Raw genomic sequence first — 27,737 nt, forward strand, 5'->3', positions numbered from 1 at the left:
AAACCTTGCATCCTTTTTAACACAAAATAACTAATTGTTAATATATAATAAAGTAGGGCATTGGAGACCACAAAAAAAAAAATTTTAAAAAGAATGGCCAACAAGAAAAGTCCAACCTAAACCAAATTTTCGATCGAAATCCGTAGCCCAGCAGAACGATTTCGCTTATTCGGCGGATTACCGAGGCCGACGACTTTTTTTTAATTATCAACTTTTTGTTAAATTATCAAAGTCGATATTTTTGCGAGAAGTTTTATTTACTTGGTGCATTGAAGCAAACACAAAATGGAAACGATTTTTTCTTCAAGTAATTTGAATCCAAAAAATTTACTTCCTTTTCAGTGGTGAGTCAGAATAACCGCGTGAGTCGAGTTAACGAGGCTAAAACTTTAGACATTTTTGCTGAGCGAAATATTAGGCCGAAAATAAAAATATAAGTATGTCGGCACTATCATTTCGTATGGCCCAGTTTCCGACCAACATCAACAAATAAAGAAATAAAATTTGTTTCTACTTAATAGCGGTCGCCCCTCGGCCGGCAATGGAAAACCAGCTTCTCATAAGAATACAATCGCCATTATTCGAAGTCGGCGAAAAAATTTAGGCCCTTCCCCTTTGCGTGACAACATCAAGGCGCAAGTCACAAATCGGAGAAAAAGCTCGGCCAAACACTAACATATTCTGTAGGGCCGATCTATTATTATTATTATTCTCGTTTTAATACAATTTTGGCACTGCGAGTAGACTTATTTTCTCAGTGCTTAAATGCCTCGAACTCGCGCACACGGTCAAGGTCAGAAACTCCAAATATTTGGCAGATATGCCAGTTTAGGACGGCAACTGCATTATAAATAACAATTAGAATGCAAAATGGCGTAAAAATAAGAAAGCCATACAGAACTGTGAAATTATTATGATTAATTACGCGCACCACTGGTGTGGCAGACATGCGAAGCGGTCAGCCAAAAAGTAAAGTAAAGGTAAGTTTCAAGTCTGCCAACAGCGACACCCGAAACACTCGAAGGCCGCAGGGGACAATTGGTGGACAACAGCAACAACAAGCAGCCAGTACAGTAGGCGCATTCATTTAGTTCATTCAGCCGGAGGAGTATTGCAAAAACAACACGAAGCCTAATAAGTAATAATTAAATAGCTTAACGAAAGGTCAAGCTCACAAAAAAAAAAAACAAAACAAAGAAATGCAAACAGAAAAGTAACCGAAACAAGAAAAAACGTGTAACAACACAAATAAATACATAAATAATACTAATTGCAAGCTGGTGAAAATTTCCACAAGAAGTGCGAACTCAGCAACATGCTGGCTGCTTTGCATTTAGCGTAAAAACGGCAAAGCGTTGACCCAGGGGAAGAGCAAGAAGTAAAATGAACAACAAGAAAATTGCGTCATGTAAATTTTGTGTAAACAAATAAAAATGAATGCACGCTTGCAATTTGCAACAACAGCGGGAAAGCAGCAAAGAAGAAACTCATAAAACATTGCTGCCACAGAGGCAACTGACTCGTCCGCTGATTGAAGGATGGAGGTCCTGCGTAAGAGACTGTATGTTTTCATTACTAAGAAGTTGCAAGCAGAGCAAATACATAAAGCTAAGCGCAAAAACAAGCAAATAATGAAATGTCTTCTCGGACGAATTGCATTTGATGCATAAATAATTTTACGCATTCTTTGCACAGTAAGATTAGAGTAAGTGGGGGGTCGGCGGATAGTGGCGGGCGCAGCTGTCCGTTAGAGATTAACATGAAAGCAGTAAACGAAATAAATTTCTACAGACTTAACAAACGACCTTCACATAAGTCAACTTAAGTACTGTCACGGAATGGAAAAATTCCACTGCTTACATTCCACCTGCTGCTTTCTAAATCGTCTTCAAGGNGGGGGGGGGGGGTCGGCGGATAGTGGCGGGCATCGAGCTGTCCGTTAGAGATTAACATGAAAGCAGTAAACGAAATAAATTTCTACAGACTTAACAAACGACCTTCACATAAGTCAACTTAATAAGTACTGTCACGGAATGGAAAAATTCCACTGCTTACATTCCACCTGCTGCTTTCTAAATCGTCTTCAAGGTGCCGTTCTTTCGATGTGCGGTCCGCCTTTGCAAGCCAACCACACAACCGTGTTGGCCAAGGGTGACAATTCGAAATGAAGGAGAACACAAAAACCCACACACAGCACACTTGCATTCATAAATTTTAATTAAATAATCTTGTTGGGGAAAAATGTTCGTTAGCCATTTGAAATGCATTTGCAGATGCGGACAACTTTATGTGGAGTTATTTTTGTGACTTTTCCAAATGACTGTTATACATATTAGGTATATATATATATTTAATTATTTGAAGTCGCTAATATTTATTTCAGATAAGTATGTATATTGGTTCTGAAGATATCCGTACGTTCAATGTGTGAAATCTGGAGCACTTAGAAGTAGAAGAAAGAAAGTCATAAATCTAATATTGTAATTAATGAGTAAAATATTTCAATATGGGCTACTAGCGCTGCCGGATGTTGCATTAACAGTTATTTCTGAGATTCTTAGTACCATTTTCCAACTCACTTATTTTCCGAAATCCTGGAAAAGTTACCAGATCATCATGATAATTGATTAGCTAGGAAAATACACGACTCAGCCGTCTTCGCTCTGTCTTTTGAAATTATTTTGAGTGGTCGGTGTGGTTGGTGTGGCTGAATGAGAGCTGCGTACTACCACTCTACAGGGCCTGGGATCGAGCCTAGTACTCAACATATGCTCAGGCTAGGATTCATGAAAGATTCTCGATGTTGGAAAAAAATTACAGCTTTGACTTTACTGGTAGCTTTCAAAAGTAGACGCTTAAAATGGAAAAAAAATTTTTTCACACAGCCATTCGCAAAGGGTTTAATTTTGCAACGCTCACACCAAGCCAAGAATAATAACTGACAATGGCAGAAATATGACAATACAAAGGTAAAATACTAAATACTTAGGATCAATAATTTAAACACTTGTGCAATTTTGTACAACAATTTAAAATTTAAATAATTCGTTTCGAATCGAACCCGTCGCGGGTAGATGTATCTAGACTAGGAATGTTACGAATATTTGCATTCGCATTCGCGCATCGATCATTTAATGTGAATTTTTGGCAAATGCGAATGTTCAACAATTTCTTCTAAATATCTAATAAGCAACTTAGAAGGAATTTTATTTTACTCGAGCGAAAGCTAAGACTCGGATGTGGTATTTTATTCTCCTTCTTTAATGACGTTGTAACCGCCTAAGCGATTTTGGCCAAGTTTGGTATCTGGAGAGATTAAAAAATGTGAAATTTAAGCTCAATTGAGGGCCTATCTTAAAGAAAAACAATATTATTAATTTGCCATCTATACTGATATATATTTTGAAAGCCGTTTCTTTCGCTTTTTTCTAATAGAAAAACTCTAGAACAGTTGTATCAATATTTTTGAAATGTTGGACATCGACTCTAGACCCTCTAAGGATGATAACAGAAGAAGAATAATTTGGATATACCAAGGGGTGTGGCACCTCCCATACAAATTAAAGTTTTCACACAACTTATCTCTGGAAGTATTCATCGTAGAGTGCTGAAACTTAGTATTGAGATATATAATATTAACGCCAAACTCATTGAAAAAATGGGAGTTATTGAAAAAGGGGGCGTGGCACCTCCCATACAAACTGAATTTCTCACATTAGAATGTGTATGTAATGTAATTTGTAAGTAATAAAAACATTGACTTAAGTTGGTTATAGGTTTTTTAAAGCTATTCCTAACAATTCGCAATTCGTATTCGCATTCGCCTTTGCGAATGTGAAATATATCTATGACATTCGTAACATCTCTGATGAAAACCATTGAAAAAATTTAGATTGTAATGGTGAATGTTCTGCGTGTATGTGTCATTTGAATGCAAGCGTGTGCTCGAGCGCAACGCTTTGTGAATGCGTTGGCATTTTAATTCAATTAGTTTCGAGTTTACAATTAAACATTCATTCTCATCACTTAATATGCATTGTATTGGAAAATATCAATACAACAACGGCAGCAACAACAACAGCGACAATATATGTAAATTGCGAACGATGTATGTAATTTGTATTTGCTGACTCGCGCACTTACTATTCCTCCACCTCGAGCTCATCGTCATCGTCCTCCAAATTGGGATCGTCAACCTCATCCTCGAAATCGTTCGAAACGCTCGGCCGACGACTGGTGTTCGGTTTCACCCGTCTGCCGATGCCTTGCATCTCATCCTCCTCCTCATCGCTCTCGAGTTCGATTTCTTCGACATCACGTCGATTGCCGTAACGTTCAGGCATTTTCGATGGCTTTGGTTAGTTTTTAGTAAACGGTGATTTCCAAAACTTTTCAGTTGCACATGATTGTTTCAAAATTAATTTTTGATGTAAGCCTTTTTTTCTTATTATGGGAGTACATATATTTTGCTCTTTTGCAGATTTGTTTATTTTATTTTTCTAAATTTGTTCACTAAGATTTGGTTTTAGCGAAACAAAGACCGAAGATGTTTTTTATGGCAGACACAAATTTTATTATTTTTCAAAAAGCCAGCATAATATCCTTCACACAATTTTTATTTAAATTTCCACAGAAAAGCGCCTCTCGTATGCAGCCGAATACAATCTAGAGTCCTTGCAGAAGCACGTGTCACGACGTATCCTTTTTCAAATTATTGAAGTTACCACGAACAATATAGTCTTGCTAGTCAACTTTCTTAAGCCACCGAAAACCCCAAACAAACGCACGTAAAAACGCCAACTGATTCTACACGTTAGCGCTAGCCACGTCTTCACCTCGCAGTACAGACGCCAACCATTCTTGTAGGGCTTCTCGCAAAGGTTGGAACTGGTCCCTAATTAAATTAACGCGGACATTCAGATTTTCAGCTTTCTAACGAATAGCGGAATTAAAGGAGAATGTCACGAAAATATAAATGTGTCAGGTAGTATATTGAAAAATTCTACTCAACTTTTATACCACTGCGCAGATGCGAATGAAAAAAGCAATTATGCAATAAATTTGCAGAAGTGTGAATATCTTCTATCTGTTGTCTTCTGACTAGGTCAGGGACTGCACCTGTTGGATGGGCGAACGAATGTGTCGCAGCTTAACAAAAAAATAACTAAAAGAAACAAGAAGAGCAGAATTAATTTTAAAGAAGAAGAGAGTTAGTTTGATAGATGAATATTTAGTTTGCTATGGCAAGTCTATAAAAGATTTGTCATCAATTAGCCTAGAAAGAGTGCTTTGAAATGTCTAATGTGGCTTCAAAAGCCTTATCTTATTACGTCTGTTTAAATAGTACATACAAACCAATTTCATGGATCCAGTCTAACGTCAGGCATATACATACATACATACATACATATGTTATAGTATATACGAAGCTAAATAGCAGCTAATGTGAAACTTTCCTAAGTCTGTTCAGTGAGCTTCTTTTAGTAAAATCTGCACAGCTGCTATCCTAAGACTAGACTAGTTGAAAGCCTCAAGTAGTTCGTTTTCAGATTAGGCAATATTTAGGCTACAAAATTTTATACAGATTAAGGTCCGTTAAATAGTTGACCTAATATTTACGAGTTTTTTTTTTTTAAGGTGGTAAATTTTATTTTTGATCACGGCAACACTGATTACCACACATAATTTTTAGAATCAAATAAATTTCGGAAGTCAAAATTAGTATCATGATATTCTATAAAAACGCTCAAGCTTTGCGACCCGTAGTCATACTTATCTCATTCTCGGAATTATAATGCCATTTTAAATGGAATTAGTTACATATATTTTTTTTTTTTTGTCAAGAATAAATATTGCAAAAACTCGAGGATATTCAAGGATACAATTTTAAAAGAATATTTTCAGTACCTACTCGTCCTTATACACCAAGAACTTGAATCTGTTTTAATTCTACAGAGTTGTTTTTCTTTTTTTTATAATTTTATACCAACACTGTTTTTCTACGTTGCACTTAATTTTTTAAATAATTTTTTTTTTAATAGATTGCATTTGTATTAAGTCCTATTTATTGATTTTTTTTTGTGTGTGTAAAATTTACCGCCACACGGTGTAATAGTTCAAACTTATTACGTCTGCACATACATTTGTTGGGAAATACGCAGCAACAAATGCGAGCAATAGTTAATATATTTGCACATGTAAGTATGTATGCATTATACATATGTACATATGTACATAGTTAATGGCATGCCTCGTAAATACTCACGTGAGCAAATGTGAATACAAATGCGGTCACCATTTGACGTCGCGGCGCGGATTAGCTGGCATATACTATTAGAATGCGAACGAAAGAAAAGCAGTAAAGCAATGCTAAGTACTTTTGTGGCATTTGCGGGGAAAAGAAATATTGAGCCAGAAAATTAGAAACATAGCAAATATTGGATTGAATGAATGTCAATGCGGTGGAAGCCAAAAATATGCGTCGATAAAAGAGGCTAAATATTGAGGAGAAACAATACTACATACACACAAACACCTACAAATATATCGCTAACTTAGAGTGAAAAGTTGATAAGCCCACTTTTTACGAAAAACTAAAAATACCTAATTTCTATTTTTTTTTTTTTAATTTATACCGGCTTCTACTTCCTCTTATTATTTTGCACTACAACCGTTAGTCGGTTTGGGCCGAGAACAAAAAACTTCGCCAATTTCCTCTGTATTTTGCAAAGTTCGCTCAGTTGTTCGCACTAACTGTAAACAGCCTTTGTGTTTGTGGACACCCTTGCTCGGGTCGAAGAGGTGCTTCCTAATTCTGATGCAGCTGGTGTGATTTTACACAGCCGTATCAAGGCTGTTGAAACTGCGACGCGCAGAAGTCGGTGGATCAACCTCACCCCTATGGCTATGCCGGTGGCACGCGTACTCCGTTTGCTTGCCGCCGACTCAACGAAACGACGCATTTTCTTTTGCTTAATTAACTAAATCAGCTATTTAGTTCGTATATTACGTTGTACTACATCGTGAATCCCCTTCGATGAAAAAAATTGTAAATATGTACATAATTCCCTTCCCCTTCCCTTTTTAAATTTTTTCTAATTTTGCATGTAGCGCGGGCCCCCTTGTGGTGCGGGCCCCTAGGCTGGCGCCTATGTAGTCTGTGCTTAAATCCGTTCCTGGGAACGTATCACAACATGATCGACTTGTTTTATGGTTTTTCGACCAGTTTATTAGTTGCGAAAACAAGGTGTCAATAACGTTTTGAAAGTATAACTTTGGCTTGATTGCTGCTGTCTAACGGTGTTTTTTATTTTACAAAAACAAAGTGAAGTTTTTTTTTTTTTTTGGATTATGCCCTGAAAAATGGCAACAAAGAATAATGCAAAGCTTCGCTCTCGAAATTGGATTTTCGCACAGCCAAATGAATCATTTAACCTAATGTGCTTTGTTGACAATGCTTTTATTAAAAATATATATATATTTTCACACATTTTTTCAAACCCGTTTGCCAACATGAAGACTAATGAACTTAATGCAACAGATAACAAATAATCAAAATCAAATACATATAGACAAACACAAATAAGTATGTACATACATTTGCATACCTACGATGAATATCGCACACCGTCTTTAAAAGAGTCACAACTCAAAATTTGATATTTTTGAAATTATGCGCTAAAAATCTACACAGTGCTTTTATTTATCTTTCAGCAAAAGCTGGAGCAAATTTTTGTTATCATTTGTTAAAAAAAAACTAAGATAAAGTCGCCCTTGTCCATATGATTATCATGCGCTTAGAAATAGTTTTTCGCATTTTCTGACAAACGTATTATTTTGAGTTGTGACTCTTTTGAAGACGGTGTGCGATATGTATATGTATGGTGGGTTTTTTCCATTTGGTAGATTGGTAGGCTAAATTGGATTTTTGGTAGGTTCTGCGACAATATTTAATAATTGTTTGCGAAAAAGATAAAATATAAAATATGTATCTCCAAACATTTTAGCAACCTTGTTTTCACGGATATTCCACCGGTGGCGTCAACCATTGTCCTCCTGACAGAGACTTCATTGTAAGACTTTAGGAATATCACCAAAACTAACCTATTGGTCTTTCGGTATGATAGTATTGGCACTGGCCCAGTGACCAAAAGCTACACAAGTAAAGCGGCAGGTTGATCAGCAAGAAAATTTGGTATCTTCGGAGTCATTTGGAGGTTATAAAACCATTCCTGGGTAATCCCGAGTTATCCTTCTACAAACACTACAAGGTTAGAATTCCTGAAAGGGACTGCTGTGAAGTGATAATAACTATGATTGACGAAAGGTTCCAAGCTTGGTATACCGACGGATCAAACACGGATGACGAGAGTACTGGGGCAGGCGTATTTGGACCAACTATATTCCAAGCGAAAGTCTTGCGCAGTCGAAGTCTGTGTAGGAGGACAAATAGGACCAAATTAAAAATTATATCGGATAGTCAAGCAGACTCTTAGACTCTTTTAAAACGGCAGCAGGCTGGGGGAAAGCTGTAAAACTTTTTTGAACCACTTGGAAGCGTACAATAACGTAACGCCGTGGTAGGTTCCGGGAGATGAAGAATTTGAAGGCAACGAAATCTGACTGTCTCGCAAAGCGTGGAGCCAAAAATACGCTTACATGGTCCCTAGCGTTTTGTGAGCTGGTGTAAGAAACCCCAGAGCATATTCTATGTGACAGCCTACGTGTCATGAATAGCAGACTGATACACATTAGGGAACGATTGTCTTCTTCATCCAAAATTTTAAACATGGAGCCCTCCAAAGTGCTTAACTTCTTAAGGTGAATAAGGTTGGAGTGATTACAATAAAAAAAAATATCTAGTTAATTAGTTTTTATTGTACTAGCTGTGTTTTAGTTTTTCCATATGTTATGTTATCTAAATTTTTAATAAAATTGAGATTAAAAAAAAAAAATATTAAAAACTTAAATACAATTTTTGGTAGGTTTGGGTTAATTTTGGTAGGAGGTTTTGGTAGGAAAAAAATTGTCCGTGGCAACACTGGTATATATATGTACATGTATTCAGCACCTGTCAACAATTAATTTGCTATGTCTACAAACCACAAGGCGAGCAGCTGTGCAGAAGCCCCACTTCAGCTTTTGATAAGGCATAGCGTTAGAATCAATGAGTGCGCAAGTGTTAGTAATTTCATTCATAAATTAGAAAATGTGAAATTTAGTATGACTCGCGAGTGAAACCAGTTACGAGTATCATTTGCGATGCTGCGTGGAAGCATTTAAATATTTGGCTGGAAAATACTAACAAAGCGCAATACTAGTTAGTAACATACATACATACATATCTATGCACGCTATGGGCATATATTTTTCAATACATCTGTTTATATGTATGTGACTTTTCCAAAACGGATAAACAGAATACATATTTGCGAAAAAAAATGTGTTGTCGTGACTACAATGATTACTCGGTTGGCATGACGACATTGACATTTTAACCCGTTACACACTTCTCAAGCGAGTTAGCACCCAGTCACTGGCAGTGAAATTTAATTGATATTCCCTGTCTCGGCGACCTTCCTCCGCTTCCCTGTGGCAGCAGCTATCTTACAATAGAGAGGAGATGCGAGCGCAAAAACGCGAAATAACCACAACAATTACAACAGAAACAAATGAAGTGTATCTACATATATAAATATGTACATACATATGTATTTAACTTGTTTTCGCGGCCATTTGTGACAATGAAATTAATGCCAATTACAAAATTTACTTTTGCCGCCGCTATCTGCTTCAATATAGTCCATATACATACATACATACATACATACTCTGTTTGCCCTTGCGGTCACTACAAAAAACAACAACAAAACAGCAGTCAGAAGCCTCAAAGAACATGGAAAACTTACTCAAACACACGCACAATACAGAGATTTTCCGCCAAATGTTGTTTTTGTTGCTGCTGATGCTAGGCACAATTTCTACAAGTGAATCGACGATTGCTGCCACTTTACTTGTTGGCACTAAGTGGCTTTAATTGTTTGTGTAATGTCACTTGAGTGTCAATGTCAGGGACAAATTGTTGTCAATATTTCCTCTGATGCTGACCGTTATATCAGCTTGTCGACATTTTGACAAAGTTATTTATGTATGTACATATGTACATACATATGTAGATGACATACTCTTGTAATTTTAATTTTCATAGTCTGCTTTTGTCGGTAATCGGTAGATCAAAATATATGTGACTTTAAAAGTTATTAAGGCAATTCATCTAAACGCGTAAATGCCTCGTAAGCATGTAAACCTCGTAAACTTACTTAATTTTGTATGGAAAAACGGTTTATTTACGAGGTTTACGCGATTACGAGACATTTATGCGTTTCCATGAATACCCATGTTATAAGTTGTTCAATATCCAATGTCCATTCATATACACTTAGAATTGTCACTGGCTGCCGATTAACCAGCCGAGCTCGAACATGGTATTTTTGAAAGGTCAGTGGCTATAGTATGCAGTGTTGTGTTGATAATCTTCTGCGGTCTATGAGGATGTTCCTTTCCTTGTGCACACAAGATTTGGAAGAACTCGATTCCTCGCGTCTTTAATAATATTTAACGTTCGTAAAGTACGGATAGGACATGGAACTAGTTAGTGACTACAGATTTGAAAGTCAATTACGACAACATGATTTTCAATCGAACGCCATTTTATGATTTCGAACAACTGGCGGGAAAAGTCTTTGTTTGCTTAAAAGTGAGGCCAAGTAGTCGTTAAACTCTAGTCAAAGCGTTCATTAATAATTGCACTGTGTAAAAAGTGAAAATTAACATTTTAAGCGACCATTTGTGTTTGTTTTTTTTTTTTAATGTCACTTCCTTTTCTTCGCAGAAAAAAACGCTACAGCATTCTTCTTGCATTTATTTCAATCAATGAAGTCCCTGAAACAAGTACAAAAAAAAATAAATTTTCCGATTTTTTTTTAATTTTAATAATTTTAGATACCTCAAAATGTTAAAATCTAGTGTAATAAAATTATTGCGCCACCAAATGAAAAAATTACATTGAGTAAAAGGTGACTATGATTGGGGAAACTAAAATTCTATTTTTACAATTTTTATTGACACACTCGAAATTCATTTTAAAATTGTTATATACATGAAGAAAGTAATATATATGTGCATAAGGAATACTGTGTAAAAATCTCCCGCGCCAATATATATTAAACATATTTAATAACTTTTAAATAATATAACTTTTAAGTTAAGGCGTGCGAGTACACGTTTAGATGACTGCGTATGGTGCCACGGGGCGTATACGTTACATACGCAGCTACGGGTGTATGAGCATGAGTGGTTATTTTTAACTTCCAAACAAGGAGGAGGTTATCAGTTCGTCGTCGTTCGTCTCTCGGATACCCTATATAGTAGATACAGCCCGCGACACCAGTTTTAACTACTTTTCTTTTGCTTTTCTTAAAGTTCATTTTTTTTTTTTTAATTCAACTCCGTATCTAACAAAAACCATATAAGTCCAAATTTCAAACATTTTACAAAAATTTAAAAAATTGTCTTCCATACAAAGTAAACTTTTACATGGAAAAGAGTGACACCGTCAAAAAAAAAAATTATCAAAGCTCAATGCGATTTTTCAGCAACTTCAAACTGTCACTTAATAGTGCTAGAATTTAATAAACTATAAAACAGCATACCTAAAATTATTCGAGAAATTAAAATTAAAATGCTTGGAATTGAGATGAAAAATTTGTGGAATTTTTCTAATTTTTGTACGAAGTCCGGAATTTGTATTTATATGTTGTTTGTTAGATAAAGAGCTATACTTTTACATAAAAATAATGAACATTAAACAATCGAAAGATATCTACACAAAACTGTTCAAAATGTTGAGGTGCTATCGTCTTTTCGCAGGATGTACCTGGTAATTCTTGGAGTGAACTGTAGAACGAAATTTTCTTATAAAATGTCGCTAATTTTTTGTATACTCTTCAATTTTTAGAAAACTTCCAACTTTCTTCTTTTTAAGCCAATATTTACACTTAAAATCGCTCAACAAATCAATGAACTTAAAATGGTTTAGTCCGAGTAGTTTATGAATACATTATTTGATCAATTACTCTACCTGGTGTACGATCTATACTCGAAAAAGTCTGCGAAACATGTTTTTTACTTGTTTATTTATTAATAGAAAACGTTAATAAAAACATAAGGTTAGCAAATCATAAAACTTCCGCAATTATCCGTTCAAGTTCAATGCCAATGTTATTAATTCTTAATTACCTCGGCAAAGTTCGCGCCAAGGCTAACAACTAGCAACGAAATCAAAATAACTAGAAAAATAAACCACTGCTGACTTGGCTCAACTACGGTGTGAAAAATTGCGAATTTTCATATTCATACTTATGTACACACATACATAATCATGAACGACGTATCACTCGCTACATGAGGCATTTATCAGCAAATGCCGGCAATCGAGTAACGCTCACACCCACTTTTGCTCGATTAGCAACAAACAGCGATCGACCTTGAAGCAGGCCATAATTTTTTTTTTTTGCGAATACCGGTAGCAGCAATAACTCGTTTAGCCAACGAACTGAACTCGTCGTTATGTGCATACATACATACATACATATGTACATATTTATAAAATGACAATAAAAATAATCGTGAATGGTTAAACAGGTCAAAAAAATTTATAAACAAATCACGAACATGGCGGAATCATACCAGGTGAAGTTATTAGAGCGAAAAAAAAGATTTTGACACTGCCTTATTTGAAAAATTGCCTTTAAAATTTTACTAAAAGGCAGGCGAATGTCAGAAAATAAAGCGAGAAAGCTGTTTTATGACTTCACCTATTTAGTGCGCCTTGATCACGAAGCCGAGTTATTTTTATTTTTATTACATATTAGGTGCAATCCCGTATTCCTCGGACTCGGACTAGTAAAACTGTCAAAAAATAAAAATTCGCTCAGAGCGAGAGAGTAACATTGAAAAGTACGGGATCGCTTTCTAGTAAAAAATGGTAACTTCTGTCAACTTCAACATAACCTCCAAATTTTGGTTGTAAATTTTTGCTTATTTTGTATGTAAACACACTCAGCTCACACATGTAAATAACCAAAAATACTTTCAAATTCATTAGAATCCACTTAAACAAGTAATTAAATACTTTTCAACATGAATTAGCAGAGTGCACTTTTCTTTTGTTTACAATTTGGTTGCCAAACACGCTACAGCTGATCGTTTGTCACATTTACCAGAATTTACCAGTAAAAAATTCTCGGACTAAAACTGGTAACTTCTGACAGAGAGAGAACCGTATTTACTCTCTTTTCTGTCCTCTCAATAGTCAGAGAAGCGAGTACGGGATCGATTTCCAGTAAAATCTGACTGATTCTGACTGTTTCTGACTAGTCCGGACTCGTACGGGATCGCAACTATTAGGGGTCTTCATCAAGAGTTATAAACTGTTGATAAACTTGAAAAAAGGATAAATTTGTCATTTTGTTCAATGAACTGTCAAACTTTGTATGGAAATCTATTTAACCAAAGTTTGTCACTTTATCAAACGATTTTGGTGGATAAACGTATAACTTTCAGCCAAATTCAGCCCTGACAGACTTCCAGGTGGTCGATTTTTTTAGTTTTTTATTTAAAGTGGCGTTTTTATTTTTTCTCACTGACGTCAGGATTTATTTTAAAGGACTTTTTAATTTCAAAGATATGATTAAAGGTATCCGCACATCTCTGCGATTCCGTCGGAGTTTACTACTTCGAAAATGCAAGTACGCACACATCTATGCGATGCTATCGCAGTGAAAAATGTCAATTTATAAACAAACAAAAAATAATTTTCGTCAAACAATAAAATGTTTAGCTTTTGCACAATCAACATGTTTTGTTCTCTTACGTTAATTTTTGTTTAAATTGTTAAATTGTACAACGCCGGTCTATTAATATTTTTAGTTCTCCGAACGCGTGGGTCTGCGATTTCGGCACGACGTAAAGATGAAATGTGAATGTTCGAATAAATCGCTGCCGCAAAATCGCACTCATTTAAAACTATGAACGCCATTGTTGTCAGAACAGATTCACACCGACAGAATCGCACAAGTGTGTGGTTACAGCGCCAAATAAGAAGAAGAAGAACTAATACTTCAACTAAAAGTCGGCACGGGTTATCCTACGGCCATAAAACTTCGTACATATTATATTTAGGCTAAAAATTTATATGTTATGTTTTGGAAAGCACGTGTATGAAGTGGTCGCATATGACGTCAAAAGAGATAATGGAATGACTGTTGCAAGATTGCTCCAAATTTTAAGCTTCTCATATTAAAAGTTGCACCTCTAGGAACACAAGATGGGCATAACGAAATTGGCCATGACTTTTTGGCATAGGTCGGCCTGTATAATAATAATAATAATAGATTGGCGCTTGCACATATGTTAGTGTTTGGCCGAGCTTCTCCTCCGATTCGTGGCGTGCACCTTGACTTTGTCACACAAAGGGGAGGGACCTACAGTTTTACGCCGACTCCGAACGGCAATTGTATTTTTATGAGAAGCTGTTTTTCATGTTTGGAGGTTTGCCATTGCCCGCCGAGGGACGACCGTTATTGGAAAAAAACCTTTTTTGGTTTTTATTTTTTGAGGTTGGGTTGAACCGGGCTTGAACTCAGACCCTGCGTAGTGGCCGCGCGCATTGCTAACCACTGCACCACAGCGGCCGCGGGTCGGGCCGTATGATTGCGTTCTTAAGCTATGGAATCGCCTCGGACTTATTGGCATAGAGCATACTTTTCACGTAGCCCCAGCGAAAGAAGTCCAATGATGTCAAATCGCAAGATCTCGGCGGCCATTTGATCTCGTTGTTTCGCAATATAATGGCAATAGGCACATTGTTTCATGTGCTGTGTGGCAAAAAGCACCATCCCGTTGAAACCGCGTGATATTTATAAAAAGCTACTGCTGCCGTGATAACTGAAGCTTGTGATATTTTTTTAGATACTTTAAATTTGAAATGTTCTTAGGTTACTTAACCAATTGTTTGATTAATATACATATGTACATATGTACACAATATTTCTAGAGGGAAATATAACCATCATGAGCATCCTCTAAATTTATACATAGAAACGTAAGTTTTAGTACCAGCGCCTCTTTCGGCAAGAGGAAAAATTTTGGAAGGTGCCCCAAGCCCTATCTTGAAAAAATAAAAATGGATCACTCTAATGGGGTTTTAAAGGTCCACAGATGTATGGAAATGCTTTCTACTTTGATAATTTTATATTTACAAGTATTAACAATTGTTATAAGTGAAAAATATTATTTACCCGTTGCTGCTGGTATCCAATCCGTTGGTGCCATTGAATCCATTTGTTCCATCTGGTGACGTTGCTACTGGAGACGTTGCTATCGGGCGATAATTCAGCGGCGTTATTGCTGGATCGACTTCATCGAGGAAGACGATGTCGTGTACGGGTGTGATACGATGGTCTGTGGCAGCAAAGTGCAGCTCACGAAAAGGACCATTTAAAAGGCAACGCAAAGTGGGCGCAGTGGCATCACTGGGTAACTATAAGAATGAATAATTATGCAGAGAGTATACATAGATAAGTATGTATTAATAAAATGTTTTAAAAATTAATTTATTTTTTTTTTTTAATTAGTGGAAAGTTGTGGCTATTATGTAGAAATATGTAGCTATGTACCTTAATTTTTGTGTTGGTCGCCGAAAACATCGGGTATTGAAATTTCATATCATCAAACAAACAAAAAATAATTGTTCACTAATTCGCGCGCACCAAATCAAAACAAACAAAAACAATACTGATTGAATTTTTGCAATTCAAATTAGAATCATACAGTGTTGTCGGCGCCGACGCTGAAGCTGCCGCTTGTGACTGCGCAACGTCATCAAAATATAAACAAATATCGATGAACTTCTGTATCACTGAAAAAAAAAAGCGCGCACTCAGCTGGCAGGAGGCACGTAAACAAGTATGCACACAATTTGGCGCGTTACTGATTGGCTACAATTTTGCACATATATACAAAAACAAATGCATGTAAACAAATCCGCAACGTATGCTGCAGTAGACGCAGACGCGAGTGCACCACACCACCCGCGAGTGTATACACAGCTTGCGCACACGCGTTCGTAGTAATTTAACGCATGTTAATGCGTTGGGCGCTTATTGGAACTTTTCATTCATTGCCCAATTGGATTTTTCGCAATCTCTCCCAAGCTAAGGGAAACCACACAAAAACAACACAAACTTTACGCACTAAAAGTCTACTGGCGACAGACCAACTGATCGCATATCAGCGCGTATGTACATACACGGGTTCGCAATATACTATTCACGAATTAAGCTTCAACAATGCAATTAGCCCCATGCATATGTATCTTATTTGAACACTGGGAAATTATGTCACCGGAATGAGAATTTTACCGAAATACGAACGAAATTACCCACAATCTTACAAAATTGAAGCTCGTCTAACAAAATCGTCACCATTTGCGGCTATTGGTACTTAATATTTTTTTATCATCATCACAGTGCAATTAACTTTGTTTTAGCGTGCCTCATTCCCCGTTCACCAGTTCTATACTTTTCGCTTCGGATTAGATTGGTCCATGTCGCGTCAGTTTGACAAACAAAAGTCAGCTGATAGTGGATATGTCCAATCGGATAATGATAATTCACCTCATCAAAACGAAATGCGAGAAATGATCTTGCACTGGGTTTATCGTAGGTTTCTTTATCGCTTCATATTGTGCGGCTTATATCGAAGGTGCGAGCGAGAAAAATACATATGTAGGTAAGTATCTACCTCGATAAATACACTTCATGTAGAAAATTCAGATATACACATATATGTATGTATGTCCATATGTATGTGTGTAAGGGATTTTATAAATTTTCAATTAAATACTGTACAGATAATTTTTGTTTAACTTGTAGAATTTATGAAGTGATTTTTCTAGGTGGTGTCATAAGCGTGCTTTTGCTGCATTTACATATATAACAAATATTGATCTTTTAGAGGAATTAAATTTTTTAGATTTATTTACAATTTGATTGAAGCAGTTACAATGTGGTGAATTTAAGTTAGTTTAAATACATAGAGGTATTTTTTTATTGTCAATATATACATAGCTATCATGTTTATTGCTATTGCTTGATAATTATAATAATGAGAAGCTTTGATGTGATAACCTCAATGCGTACGGAGGAGAAGCTCGGCCAAACACTAACATATTGTGCAAGCGCCAATCTTTAATTATTATTACTGTTATTATTATTATTTTAATTTAATAATTTCTTAGGCATTCGGTTTTAATGCTATAAATAATGTTATAAATATAATATATAATATAATATATATGTTATAAATATAAATATAATAATGTTATAAATATTTTGTAAATGCCTTCCTATGCAAAACCGCATACTTATTCTTGTAGTGGCTACCCGTTGTTTCTACTTCTCTACCGTTTAATCGTTATTTCTATGTACTCGCCACATGCTTTTGATTTTCCAACGAGCCCAAAGCTAGAGTGAAACGACTAGTACACTACCTACGAATTGTCAAACAAATGCATGTGCTAGAGCATGCAAACCATATCCACGCGGAAGCCGACTAACTTTGACAGCATCAGAAATTAATTCTAGCTTGCAAACATCATAAAAAGTGCTTCAAATATTAAGAAAAAATAATAATCGGTAAATAAAAACACGTGAGTACATATTCTACTGAATAAACTAATGTATGTGCATATTGAATAAGTAGCGCTTGTATTTGTAGTGTATAAAACAAAGTAACTAACTTGGAAGCTAAAGCAATTCGTGCCAGGGTCACAGCGCCGGTCAAATTTTATTGCGAATAGTTGGATAAAATCGCATCGTTTCTAGACCATTCTTCCTGTTAAACTAAAAACACTGCCGCACTATCAACATGTCACACACAATTCTGCTCGTGCAGCCGGCTTCCCGTCCTGAAACTCGCACTTACAGCGACTATGAAACTGTCAACGAATGCATGGAAGGTGTTTGCAAAATCTATGAAGAACACCTGAAGAGGCGCAATCCCAACACGCCTACAATTACATACGACATAAGTCAACTCTTTGATTTCGTTGACCAGTTGGCTGATATCAGTTGCCTCGTCTATCAAAAATCGACAAATACGTATGCACCATATAACAAGGAGTGGATCAAGGAGAAGATTTATGTGCTGCTACGACATGCAGCTGGCAATTCAGACTGATGTGCTAAACTAAAAGCTAAGGAGCTGATAGCGAACGTTAACGCGGATAACTAATGAGGGTAATATCGGTTCTATAACAAGAAACTACAAATATTTGTAAATTATTGTAAAATGAATGAACTACATATTTAACTTTCCGTAAACTCTAAAGATTGCGTTCACATCTTCTACTATAGCAGTAAATTCAAGTTTTTCATGTCAAAATTTAGGATTTAAATTTTATTAATTGAAAGAACACAACAGAATTAAACACTTATTTAATTTCATACATATGTATGTCGAACTTACAGAAAACATAATTGACAAGAGCACTATTTTGTATTTTTGCTACAGCATTAAACTAAATATTTACATATGTATGTAATCATATGTTCACGAAAAATAGTTTTCATACAAATATTCTGCAGCAGTGCAAAATGCAAGGCGCCAATCAATCGGAAAGCAGTTTTAGGAACAAAACGTACTGAACTTTCATATATTCTGAAACTTCGATTTCTGGCAATAACATCTTAATTAAAATTAGCAATAAGATAGCATTAAGTTTTTCTTGAAAGTTACGTTTGAAGGAAATGCAAATCTGTGTACATAAATATTGTAAACTGACAATTCAGTTACTTATGTAAACGGAAGCCATTGGATGTGTATACTTTAAAAAAAATAAATGATATAAAAGTAACTTACATAGATATGTATGTATTTATATACCTTCTTGAAAAATTGGGGCTCCGGTAGAAATTATAACTCTGATACGAACGCATCAAGGTGTACCTAAAAGCATGAATATTTAATAACTGATTTAAGGAAGAATGAAATTACCACTTAAATAATCGTCAATAAATGAATCATACGATTTGTCTGTAACAAATGTATACAGCTATGTAAACCCAACCGCAGAAGCTGGCCTTTGTTCAATTAGCGACAACTAAAAGCTTGTTAATTTGAAAAGGACCGCTTATGAACGCGTAATGTTATACATACAATATGCATATCGTCGTTTAAATTGCAAAACCGCGTATCAAGAGTATGCAAAACCCCGTATGTGAGGTTACCAAAATTTTACAGGAGAGAAAAGCCTGTCTAATATACGTCAATATGGTTATCTCTTTTATTGTGGCTATAAATGGAAAGGCTTGATGCCAGGAGCTTCCCGCGAGCAAATCTCACTTTTGGCACAAATGTCAGTTACGAGGTTTTTCAGTACCACGATACGCGGTTTTGTACTTTAAACGACGATATGTAAATGTAAGATCGGAGATATTTGCTGTGAGGAATTGGAAACTACTGTAAGTACATTTATAATAGGCACTTATGCATGTGCAAACAACCCAATGTAGCTATAGCTATATACCTATAAGTATGTTTACATTTAATCGAACACTTTGAACTCTTAAAATGCTTTGGCGGCGAATTTTCCAGGTCTTCCTCCTCCGCGTTCCGAGGCAAAGTATTGAAAGAAACGCAAACATGCACACATTCTGAGAAGAAACTAGGAAAGAATGAATAGAGGCATACAAATAAGTGTTCTAACCGGAAACTTTACAAGTAGTTGCAGATTAAGTGCCAGTTTCTCAATGTCTAGTTAACGGTAGCGCAGGTTAAACATCGTTTTCGATTCCCTGGCCCTCAGAAATTACCCATACATAGTAAGGGCCGGTTGTTCAATGTCTGATTAACACAAATCGGAGGTAGAAGGTCCGGTTAAATACAAAAAATGCTTTATCGATCACATGTTGTATGCATGACGTCGAGAAATCGTCTATATAGATGTCTGGATAACCAGACATTGAACAACCGGCCCTAATTGATCTAATGGTTTTTGGGGAATGATGCTGGAGTGACAGTCCTAGTCCAGATATTAATCTAGGTCGATCCGGCTACGTAGACTCGACTGTCGTGAGAACGAATAGTGTTGTTGTTGTTATTGTAACAGCATACAGATTCCTCAAACAGTTTTGGGGAGTGTCGCTGCAGTGACAGCCCTTGGTCAGATATATGTAAATCTAGATCGTTCCGGCTACATACACCCCATGTCAAGGAAATTAAGACTGCACGAAGTGTAGTAATTATGTAAGTAATAAGAGGGAACAAAAGATTGCCCCGTTGTAGTGCAATGTTCAGCAGATACATATCGTCACCTTAATTCACAAAGGTAACGATATGAATGTAACTATCCAAGTATGTAGTATTTAGGCAAGAATGATAGAATATTTATTCTATCATTCTTGGTATTTAGGGATCGTGGCTGCATTATCGACATTAAGCTTAAATAACACATGCAAACTTAAAAGGCAGTGACACACGATTGGGTATTTGCCCAAAATTTTGTGCAAATCGTATCCCAATCGTCTGAATACACAAATATTTTTCTTTATCCCAATCACGATAAACAGTTCGTTTTTTTTCAATTTTTCAATAGAAGTCTGCTGTATTGTACCAATCGTGGGTCCCGATTTTTTTATTTCGTACCAATAGACCAATTTTAAATACGTACAAATCTGCACAAATATACATACCAAACGTGTGACATTGCCTTAAGATTTGAAAAGGAATATCAACTCATTCAAGCTAAAGTTACCGCGGTTTTATGAATGAATAAAATGTAAGAATATAAAATATGGGTGCATATTTCGATTGGTATAAGTAAGGTGTTTATAGGTATGCATGCACACGCTAAGCTGATTTACACATTCGAATTGTACTGCGCCAAAAGCGGTCCAACTTTGACCGATATTCAAGTGCACACAAATGAATTGAGGTACGTATGCATATCGAGCGAGATCACAATGTCGAGGTCAACACCACTAATTGTTTTTTTTTTTTTTNGAACCGATTAGTTTCAGGAGATATAAAATTTATTACTTCATTATGGTCATCTATGTATATGGGTAGGAGTAGTGCACGGTATAATTTAAAATTTTTGTATGTAAAATTTGCACAATTCACGTTTTTAAATTTTCTAGCTAAGTGAAATCGAACTTTCAACTTTGATCGGCATCGAGGCTATTCTCAAATAATTATAGCTATGTTTAAAAAGTAGCTGGAGAATAAACAATAGCAGGTTACAGTAATTAAGAACTTATCACGCTATGCCATAATCACTCCATGCAGATATTATTATTATTATTATTGCATACAGATACATACATATGTACATATGTAAATATTTGTTATTCAGAGCTGCAAAAGTGCGATTTTTGAAAAATTAATGAAATATTAATATGATAAATATTTCGTACTTTTGCGGTTGATCGTGATGCCCGAAGCCACATAAATTTAAATGGAACCGATAGTGCGCTACGCTAAGTAGTCTCGCGTTGTATTAAAAGATCGATTACGCGATATTCGCTCGCGAGTCCCGCGTTTTAGCATCGAGCTAATCAGAATGGAAGCTGTCGTCACACTGAAGCATTTCACTTTGCTGATTGTAATAGTAACATTCATTCACCGGTGTCGAATTACGGCAAGTGTTTTATCTTTTTGCAATACGTTCTAGACAATCAACCACTTCAGATAAAAAAAATAGAACTACGAATGAACATTGCTGAACAAATAACAGCAAAATTTATATTTTCAAAAGCATGGATACAAAACGAACGCGGGCATTAAACTGCAAGTTTCATTTTTATTTAACAGCGCAAAAATGAACAGTTGGAATCATAAATTATAGTAACGTTATTACTATAATTAGATTTCAACAAATTCTTGGATTAAAAAAAAAAATAATGTTTTGTATCGTATGTACTTGTTGTTGTTGCTCCCCAAAACAGTTTTTTGGGAGTATTGCTGGGATAACTGTCTTTGGCCAGATATAAATCTGGGTCGTTCCCGTTACGTAGACCAGACTGTCGTGGGAACGTCTACTAGATCTAACCACCCGCGCTTGCCTACACTTCCCATTAAAATTATGCTTATTTCAAAAATTTTACGTACCTCAATATCTTCTCCATCACCCTCACTATCGGAAGCAGCAAAATCACTGTCCTTTTCGATTTCTTCCCGCTCGCCCGAATCACTGCCGGCATCATCTTCGTCCGCGTCGTCTTCTTCCTCATCTGAATCGGCTTCGACAAATTCTTCGTCAAGCAACTCGCGCCGCACCTCATCGTCCACTTCCATTTCTTTTTCAACTTCTTGCTCTTCATCCTCACTTACTTCTTCATCCTCCACCTCTTCCGCTTCCAACGCTTTGTTGAACGCCGTTTGTGGGAAATTATAAATATCTTGGTAAGTGCCACTTTTTAATCGTTCCAATAACTCTTTTTCGATATGGTTGTCGATTTTAGCGGCAATCAATGCCTTTTGCTCTCGGCGAGCTTCTCGCCTCTCAATCTTTCGCGAAAGTGGAACGATTAATTTTTGCCGCCTCAATTTCAGTTTACGCATACGTATGAGGTACTGTGTGATTTTCAAAAAACGTTGCTTATTTTTAGCAATCATATACTTTGGCCAAAACACCAAGTTTTCATTAATCTGTTCGATGGCCTTTTCGAAGTTGCGTGACAATTTTACACGTTCCCACAGTTTGTTAGGCATGTGTGCTCGTTCCGCCGTCTTCATGTAAAGATAAATTATTCCCTTTTCTTCGCGGACAGTGGCATATTGTGAGTTAGCCAGTGGACATGTGCGGCGTGTACAAAGACCGGTTAAATTGTATTCATGTCGACAAAACGTACGCGTATCGGTTCTAGTTGTGAAACAGAAAACAGCTTTTATTAATCAAAATCCTTATGAAAACATATCTTTATCTTACTTGACTTTATGTGAGCAAAATGATTTGTTTATAATGCTCCACACCACCTGTAAGCAAAAATAAGAATTCAGTTCTAAGCAAAACCAAATTTCTACGTTTATGAATTTTACATACATCGTCGTGCTGCATTGTGTTGATTCACTTATTAAAAAATGTGTAAAAATAATTTAATCACCGAATTTTATAAATACTAGCGAACTAGAGGTGGGTAACTCAACTCAGAGTTGAGTTATTGAGTTGATTCCTATAAGTGAAACGGTAACTCAGACTCCCTGTCCAAAAAAAATGTAACTCAGTAACTCAGTTGATGCCGTAGGGCTCACATGAATCAATTGAATCATAGTGGCTCATATTTGTCCATATAACTCTCTCGCTTCGCCACAGTGTTTAGCATGGCAAAGTCTTGCATTTTGTTTTTGCACGAGGCGAATTTATACAAGGTGGTGGCAAGAATACAACAACAACAACCACATGTATTTTGTATTGCGGGTGTTATGTCAAATCTTACAAATTCTTATAATTTCGTTTTTTTTTTTTAGTTTTTCTCGAAATATGTATGTATGTAAGATATATAAAGATGTGCATATCAAATCAATTGCCTTTCCAACCATATCCACATTTTGAAATTCGGTACAATAGGTTTCGAAATATAAGCTTTTGAAAATATTGAAAATTCCACCTTTACCCTCCCCCTAGCACCGCCCTATTAATTTGCGCACAAAAAAAATTACACCTTTCAAATCAGTAGAAAGGAGCTGACCACGCCCACTTTAAAGTTTTGTTTTATCTCAACGGCCGCTATACCGCATCTATGCCTCAAAACGAGTCTACGATACGAATGAGTGTAACATACAAAGAGTCAAATGAGTTAGTTGAATGAGCTGACTCCTTAAAGTGAGTTGGAGTCATTGAGTCAACTCCTATAAATTTGCTGAGTTACCCACCCTTATAGCGAACAAAACACGTGCAAATAGCGCTCAAAAAAGACCAAGCAAAACAAGAGAAACGTCAAAATGGTTATCAGCTGTTCCATTGGGATTAGTGGTGCCACCCTGCACCAAATTAACCTAAGAACGTAAAGGGTCTGTCAGACATGGCAATGCAATATTTTCCGAAAAGGCTGTCAAATTGCGAAATTTCAGAAAGCAGTTGCATGAGCGGTCACACCTTGCATATGTCTTCGAAAGAGGTATTTTTTTGTATTTCTGAAAGGCGAATTGCAGATTGCTAGTGCTGCAAGTTGAAATATATTTCCGAAAGGTAACAGCAGTTTCAATTCTGTAGAATTCAAGTTTTTGGTTCTTTAAATGGGAAGCAACGAAAATTCCAAAAGCAAAACAAGAAAATTGAAACGACTTGCCCGTACAGATGCATGTGTACTCGTCCCTTTGCTTCTCACCCCCTCTCTACCACATGCGAACAGAATTGAATTCAATACTTGAACTGTGTAAAAGCAGTCTAACCGCAGAACTCCACAGGCGAACACCGATGGCCTACCCAAAGAACGTAAATCCAAAGAAGGTAAATCTATAAGCAAAGAAGGTAAATCTATAAGAAGGGACAATGTAATGTAATCGCGCCGTAAGTCCCCTTTCAGACACGTCAAGTCTTGAAAGCAATTTTTATCGCATTCTCTTTTGTGTTTTCTCTTTGCTTCCACAAGCGTCAAGTTTTATTGAATTCAAGTCCTTGGATCTTTAAATGGGAAGCAACGAAAAGATCAAAAGAGAACAAGAAAACTTGAAACGAATTGACGGTGCGGAGGTATCTGTACTCTTCCCCTCTCTTCCCACCTCCTTCGCCAACGAACGAGCAGACTTGAAATCAAGACTTGACGTGCCTGAAAGGGGACTAAGATTCTGGTACTCGATTGCAAAAAATATCGTTTTAAAACTAACGAGTAGAAAATATCGGCATCGAATGGCAAAAGTATCGATATGTTATCGTTTCGTATCGAAATTCGTGTCTCTAGCTGTGAATGCGTTTTTTTTTTTTTGCGCGGATTGTGCTTAAAATCCTTAATAAATTGGGAAAGATTAGATACAATTTAATTACATTACAAAATGTACAATCAACTGCTGCTATCGCTGGCGGTGAGCGCGGTACCTATCCTGGCCTTCACATTTATCGGACTTTTACTGCTGCAAAAACTCTACGTGAAAATTCGGTAAAGTTTTTTTTTTTAGTCCCGCACACGACTACCTAACCTCATTTAACCGGTTTGGCATTTTTAATTCAATACTTTTTGGAGGCATTTTATTAAAACTTATTTTAAATTGATTACATTAATATTATGTATGTGTGTATATACTTTATTAAGCTGTGATCTCATACATGCGATTTAAATATATCGCGCCTAATAATCGCTATGAGTTCTATTTATAGGTCCAAATTCGATGCTACAGTGAACTGTTGGTTTTGCAATCAAAATACGCGTGTGCCCTACTTGGAATCGAACAGTTGGACGTGTCCGAATTGCGAACAATATAATGGCTTCACAAAAGATGGGGACTATAATCGCGAAATATTTCAACAACTAGATTGCAGTAGTACCACATTGGGGAGGAATAGATCATCTGAGCATGATATTTCAGCATCGGCGTTGAGCGCCTCCAAGAACGGTTTTTGTTATGAATGCAATGAGGCACAGCGCTTAAAGGTGGAAAAGTTGGCACAATTTGAACCAAAAACTGAAACACGTTTCGATGAAGAGCTTAAGGTCTACAAGTAAGTTTGTAACGTTTCAATAATATGTACCTATGTGTATGGAATAAATGAATAAATTACTGATATCTACATTTTTCACAGANAGTTTCAATAATATGTACGTACTTACATACATACATGTGTATGGAATAAATGAATAAATTACTGATATCTACATTTTTCACAGAGCCAAACTTGAAGAGCAATATCGTTTGTGTGGAACATGCGACCGTCATTTGCGTAAAGTACTTCATGAAAAGAAAAAAATGGTACTTGGATCAAAATTTCTAGATTTCATTATAAAAGGTGCGGAAACGTTAAAGCAGCCCCACTTTACTCAAATCCGCCATTTTCAACGGCAACATTGGAAACGCCGTATTTCACTTCACATATCATTACTTACAATGGTAAATCTGTTTTGTTTATTATTAATGCTGCCCGCTTTGACCCGTGAGCATCTGACGACTGTGTTTGGAGATCGTCTTGGCGAGCAGCTATTCACAACAATATCACATGTGTTAGCACTGGCGCGTGTTTTGGTCGCATATTTGACTAGAATCGGCGCGAACCCCTTGATAGAGAAAATCAAGCTTTTTACACGTACAATTTTTATGATGCTCCTGTACTCATTGGGACTGAAAATGCCTCAAATTACACGCATTAACTTTTCTTCACTCTACGTGCTCCTCTATCCTTTTGCACTATTGGGCATGTCTTTCAGCTATAAAATAATTGATGGCTTCAAGTTGACGCGCTTCACATTTTTGTTGGCCTTGTGGAGTGCATTTGCAGGAGGTTTGTTAGAAGAACAATTATACTTTCCACAAACTGCTTTAATGGTATGTTATATACAATTCGACACTATAACTGCTTAAGAAACTTATTTGTTGTTTTATTTTTCTACAGCTAATTTCGTCAGCATTAACACTTATTCTTTCAGTGACAAATGATGTAGAATTTTCTCCCAGAATGCATGATGCTAGTACGAGTAGTTTTCATAAAATGTATTCTGAAGACTACCTAAGTGATGAGGATACGATTAGTATGTTGAGTCAGCAGCTTAATAGTAGCAGTACTAGCACAATTCGTTCCACTTCACTCGGTGGACAAGCATCACCACTGCAACAGGGGCGTTTATTTAAGTCACCAGTGACATCATCAACACTTTCGCTGCACAATGCGCCTGCCGCGCGGTACTCTCCGAATTCCACATACAAATCGTGCTACTTCGATGCGCAATCTAATCCTTGCTCAAACCGGTCACAGTATGCTGCTTCAACCATTGGTGACTTTAACACAGCCTTCTCATCTGCCACACTGACTTCTCGCGCTCCACTTTTTGGCTCAAACTGGGAGATAAACAATCGTGAACGGCCACGCTCTACTTTGTTTGGTACAAGCGGCAATCACATTGCAAACACTTCACTCCAGCATGCTTCTTTTAGTGGAGAAATTAATGCACATGAAATTCAAAAACAAAGGAATCACATATTTGCCCAATATCGCCCTGTTAACTCAATAAATAAACGGATTTTTTCGGCGAATACAACGGCATTACATTCACCGTTTTCACTCTCCAGTAATGCGGTTTACCAACAAACCCGTCCAGCATCGACGAATTTGCTTACTCCGTCGCGATTCAGCACTACATGTATTGCCAGTAACACATCGGCTTCATCAATATTTCCTGCCGGTTCTTTAAATTCAGCTAACAAGAACTTCCCGGAGTCACGTGTGGCAATGGCCGTTATTGGAGAAAATCTATCACGTGCTTCATCACAGTCTTCGGGGTTCGAGTCACAAAATGATCGCCTGAATGTGTCTCGTGAAAACTCATTAACCACTGATGGTAATGATGTCGCCCAGCAGCAAAAAACATTAGACGCTAAACGCAGTTTCCAGCCAATCGACTCGGGCAGTCGTTCAGCCTACTCGCCACGGCCGTCGTTGTTATCTAGTCCTCCGTTTGAGACACCTTTGT

At 36.6% G+C, this 27,737-nt stretch overlaps 4 protein-coding genes across 7 annotated transcripts; 2 read left to right on the plus strand and 2 right to left on the minus strand.

Annotated features, from left to right (window-relative positions):
* Positions 1 to 15,355: 15,355 nt before the first annotated feature.
* On the minus strand, positions 15,356 to 16,217 carry LOC108373098 (uncharacterized). The gene is made up of 2 exons (XM_017628941.1): positions 15,738 to 16,217; positions 15,356 to 15,601 (listed from the first exon to the last, which is right to left on the minus strand). Exons 1-2 carry the CDS (start codon positions 15,783 to 15,785, stop codon positions 15,356 to 15,358), a joined length of 294 nt encoding a protein of 97 aa, XP_017484430.1. The 5' UTR covers positions 15,786 to 16,217.
* A 1,401-nt stretch (positions 16,218 to 17,618) lies between these two features.
* On the plus strand, positions 17,619 to 18,986 carry e(r) (enhancer of rudimentary). Of its 3 annotated transcripts, none has more exons than XM_017628947.1 (2): positions 17,619 to 17,770; positions 17,824 to 18,986. In XM_017628947.1, exon 2 carries the CDS (start codon positions 17,989 to 17,991, stop codon positions 18,298 to 18,300), a length of 312 nt encoding a protein of 103 aa, XP_017484436.1. In that variant the 5' UTR covers positions 17,619 to 17,770; positions 17,824 to 17,988; the 3' UTR covers positions 18,301 to 18,986. The 3 variants fall into 3 exon arrangements, with proteins under 3 accessions (XP_017484436.1, XP_017484437.1, XP_017484435.1); XM_017628948.1 differs by having other exon boundaries at positions 17,619 to 17,756; positions 17,839 to 18,986; XM_017628946.1 differs by having other exon boundaries at positions 17,622 to 17,770; positions 17,839 to 18,986.
* Positions 18,987 to 22,107: 3,121 nt separating this feature from the next.
* Rbm13 (RNA-binding motif protein 13) lies at positions 22,108 to 24,072 on the minus strand. Of its 2 annotated transcripts, XM_017628944.1 has the most exons (4): positions 24,007 to 24,072; positions 23,165 to 23,248; positions 23,051 to 23,097; positions 22,108 to 22,984 (listed from the first exon to the last, which is right to left on the minus strand). In XM_017628944.1, the coding sequence occupies exons 2-4, from the start codon at positions 23,177 to 23,179 to the stop codon at positions 22,129 to 22,131; spliced, it is 918 nt and encodes a 305-aa protein (XP_017484433.1). In that variant the 5' UTR covers positions 23,180 to 23,248; positions 24,007 to 24,072; the 3' UTR covers positions 22,108 to 22,128. The 2 variants fall into 2 exon arrangements, with proteins under 2 accessions (XP_017484433.1, XP_017484434.1); XM_017628945.1 differs by lacking the exon at positions 24,007 to 24,072 and having other exon boundaries at positions 23,165 to 23,255.
* Positions 24,073 to 25,022: 950 nt separating this feature from the next.
* Positions 25,023 to 27,733, plus strand: LOC108373099 (uncharacterized; the record flags this gene model as incomplete). The annotated part of the gene is made up of 4 exons (XM_017628943.1): positions 25,023 to 25,217; positions 25,436 to 25,777; positions 25,944 to 26,595; positions 26,663 to 27,733. Coding segments are annotated over exons 1-4 (2,169 nt in total), but the record flags the coding sequence as incomplete, so codon positions are not given.
* Positions 27,734 to 27,737: the final 4 nt, after the last annotated feature.

The sequence above is a fragment of the Rhagoletis zephyria genome, unplaced genomic scaffold (genome assembly GCF_001687245.7).
Source record: "Rhagoletis zephyria isolate East Lansing unplaced genomic scaffold, Rhagoletis_zephyria_1.1 Rzeph_scaffold_06365, whole genome shotgun sequence".
NCBI lineage: Eukaryota > Metazoa > Arthropoda > Insecta > Diptera > Tephritidae > Rhagoletis > Rhagoletis zephyria.

Bases quoted from the DNA above. Each gene is read 5' to 3' on its own strand.
- LOC108373098 (XM_017628941.1), bottom strand. From the start codon at position 15,785: ATGAAATTTCAATACCCGATGTTTTCGGCGACCAACACAAAAATTAAG. The intron at 15,602-15,737 runs GTACATAGCTAC...TCATTCTTATAG, and splicing joins CGACCAACACAAAAATTAAG to TTACCCAGTGATGCCACTGC.
- Rbm13 (XM_017628944.1), bottom strand. The intron at 22,985-23,050 runs GTAAGATAAAGA...TTTCACAACTAG, and splicing joins TTTTGCTCACATAAAGTCAA to AACCGATACGCGTACGTTTT.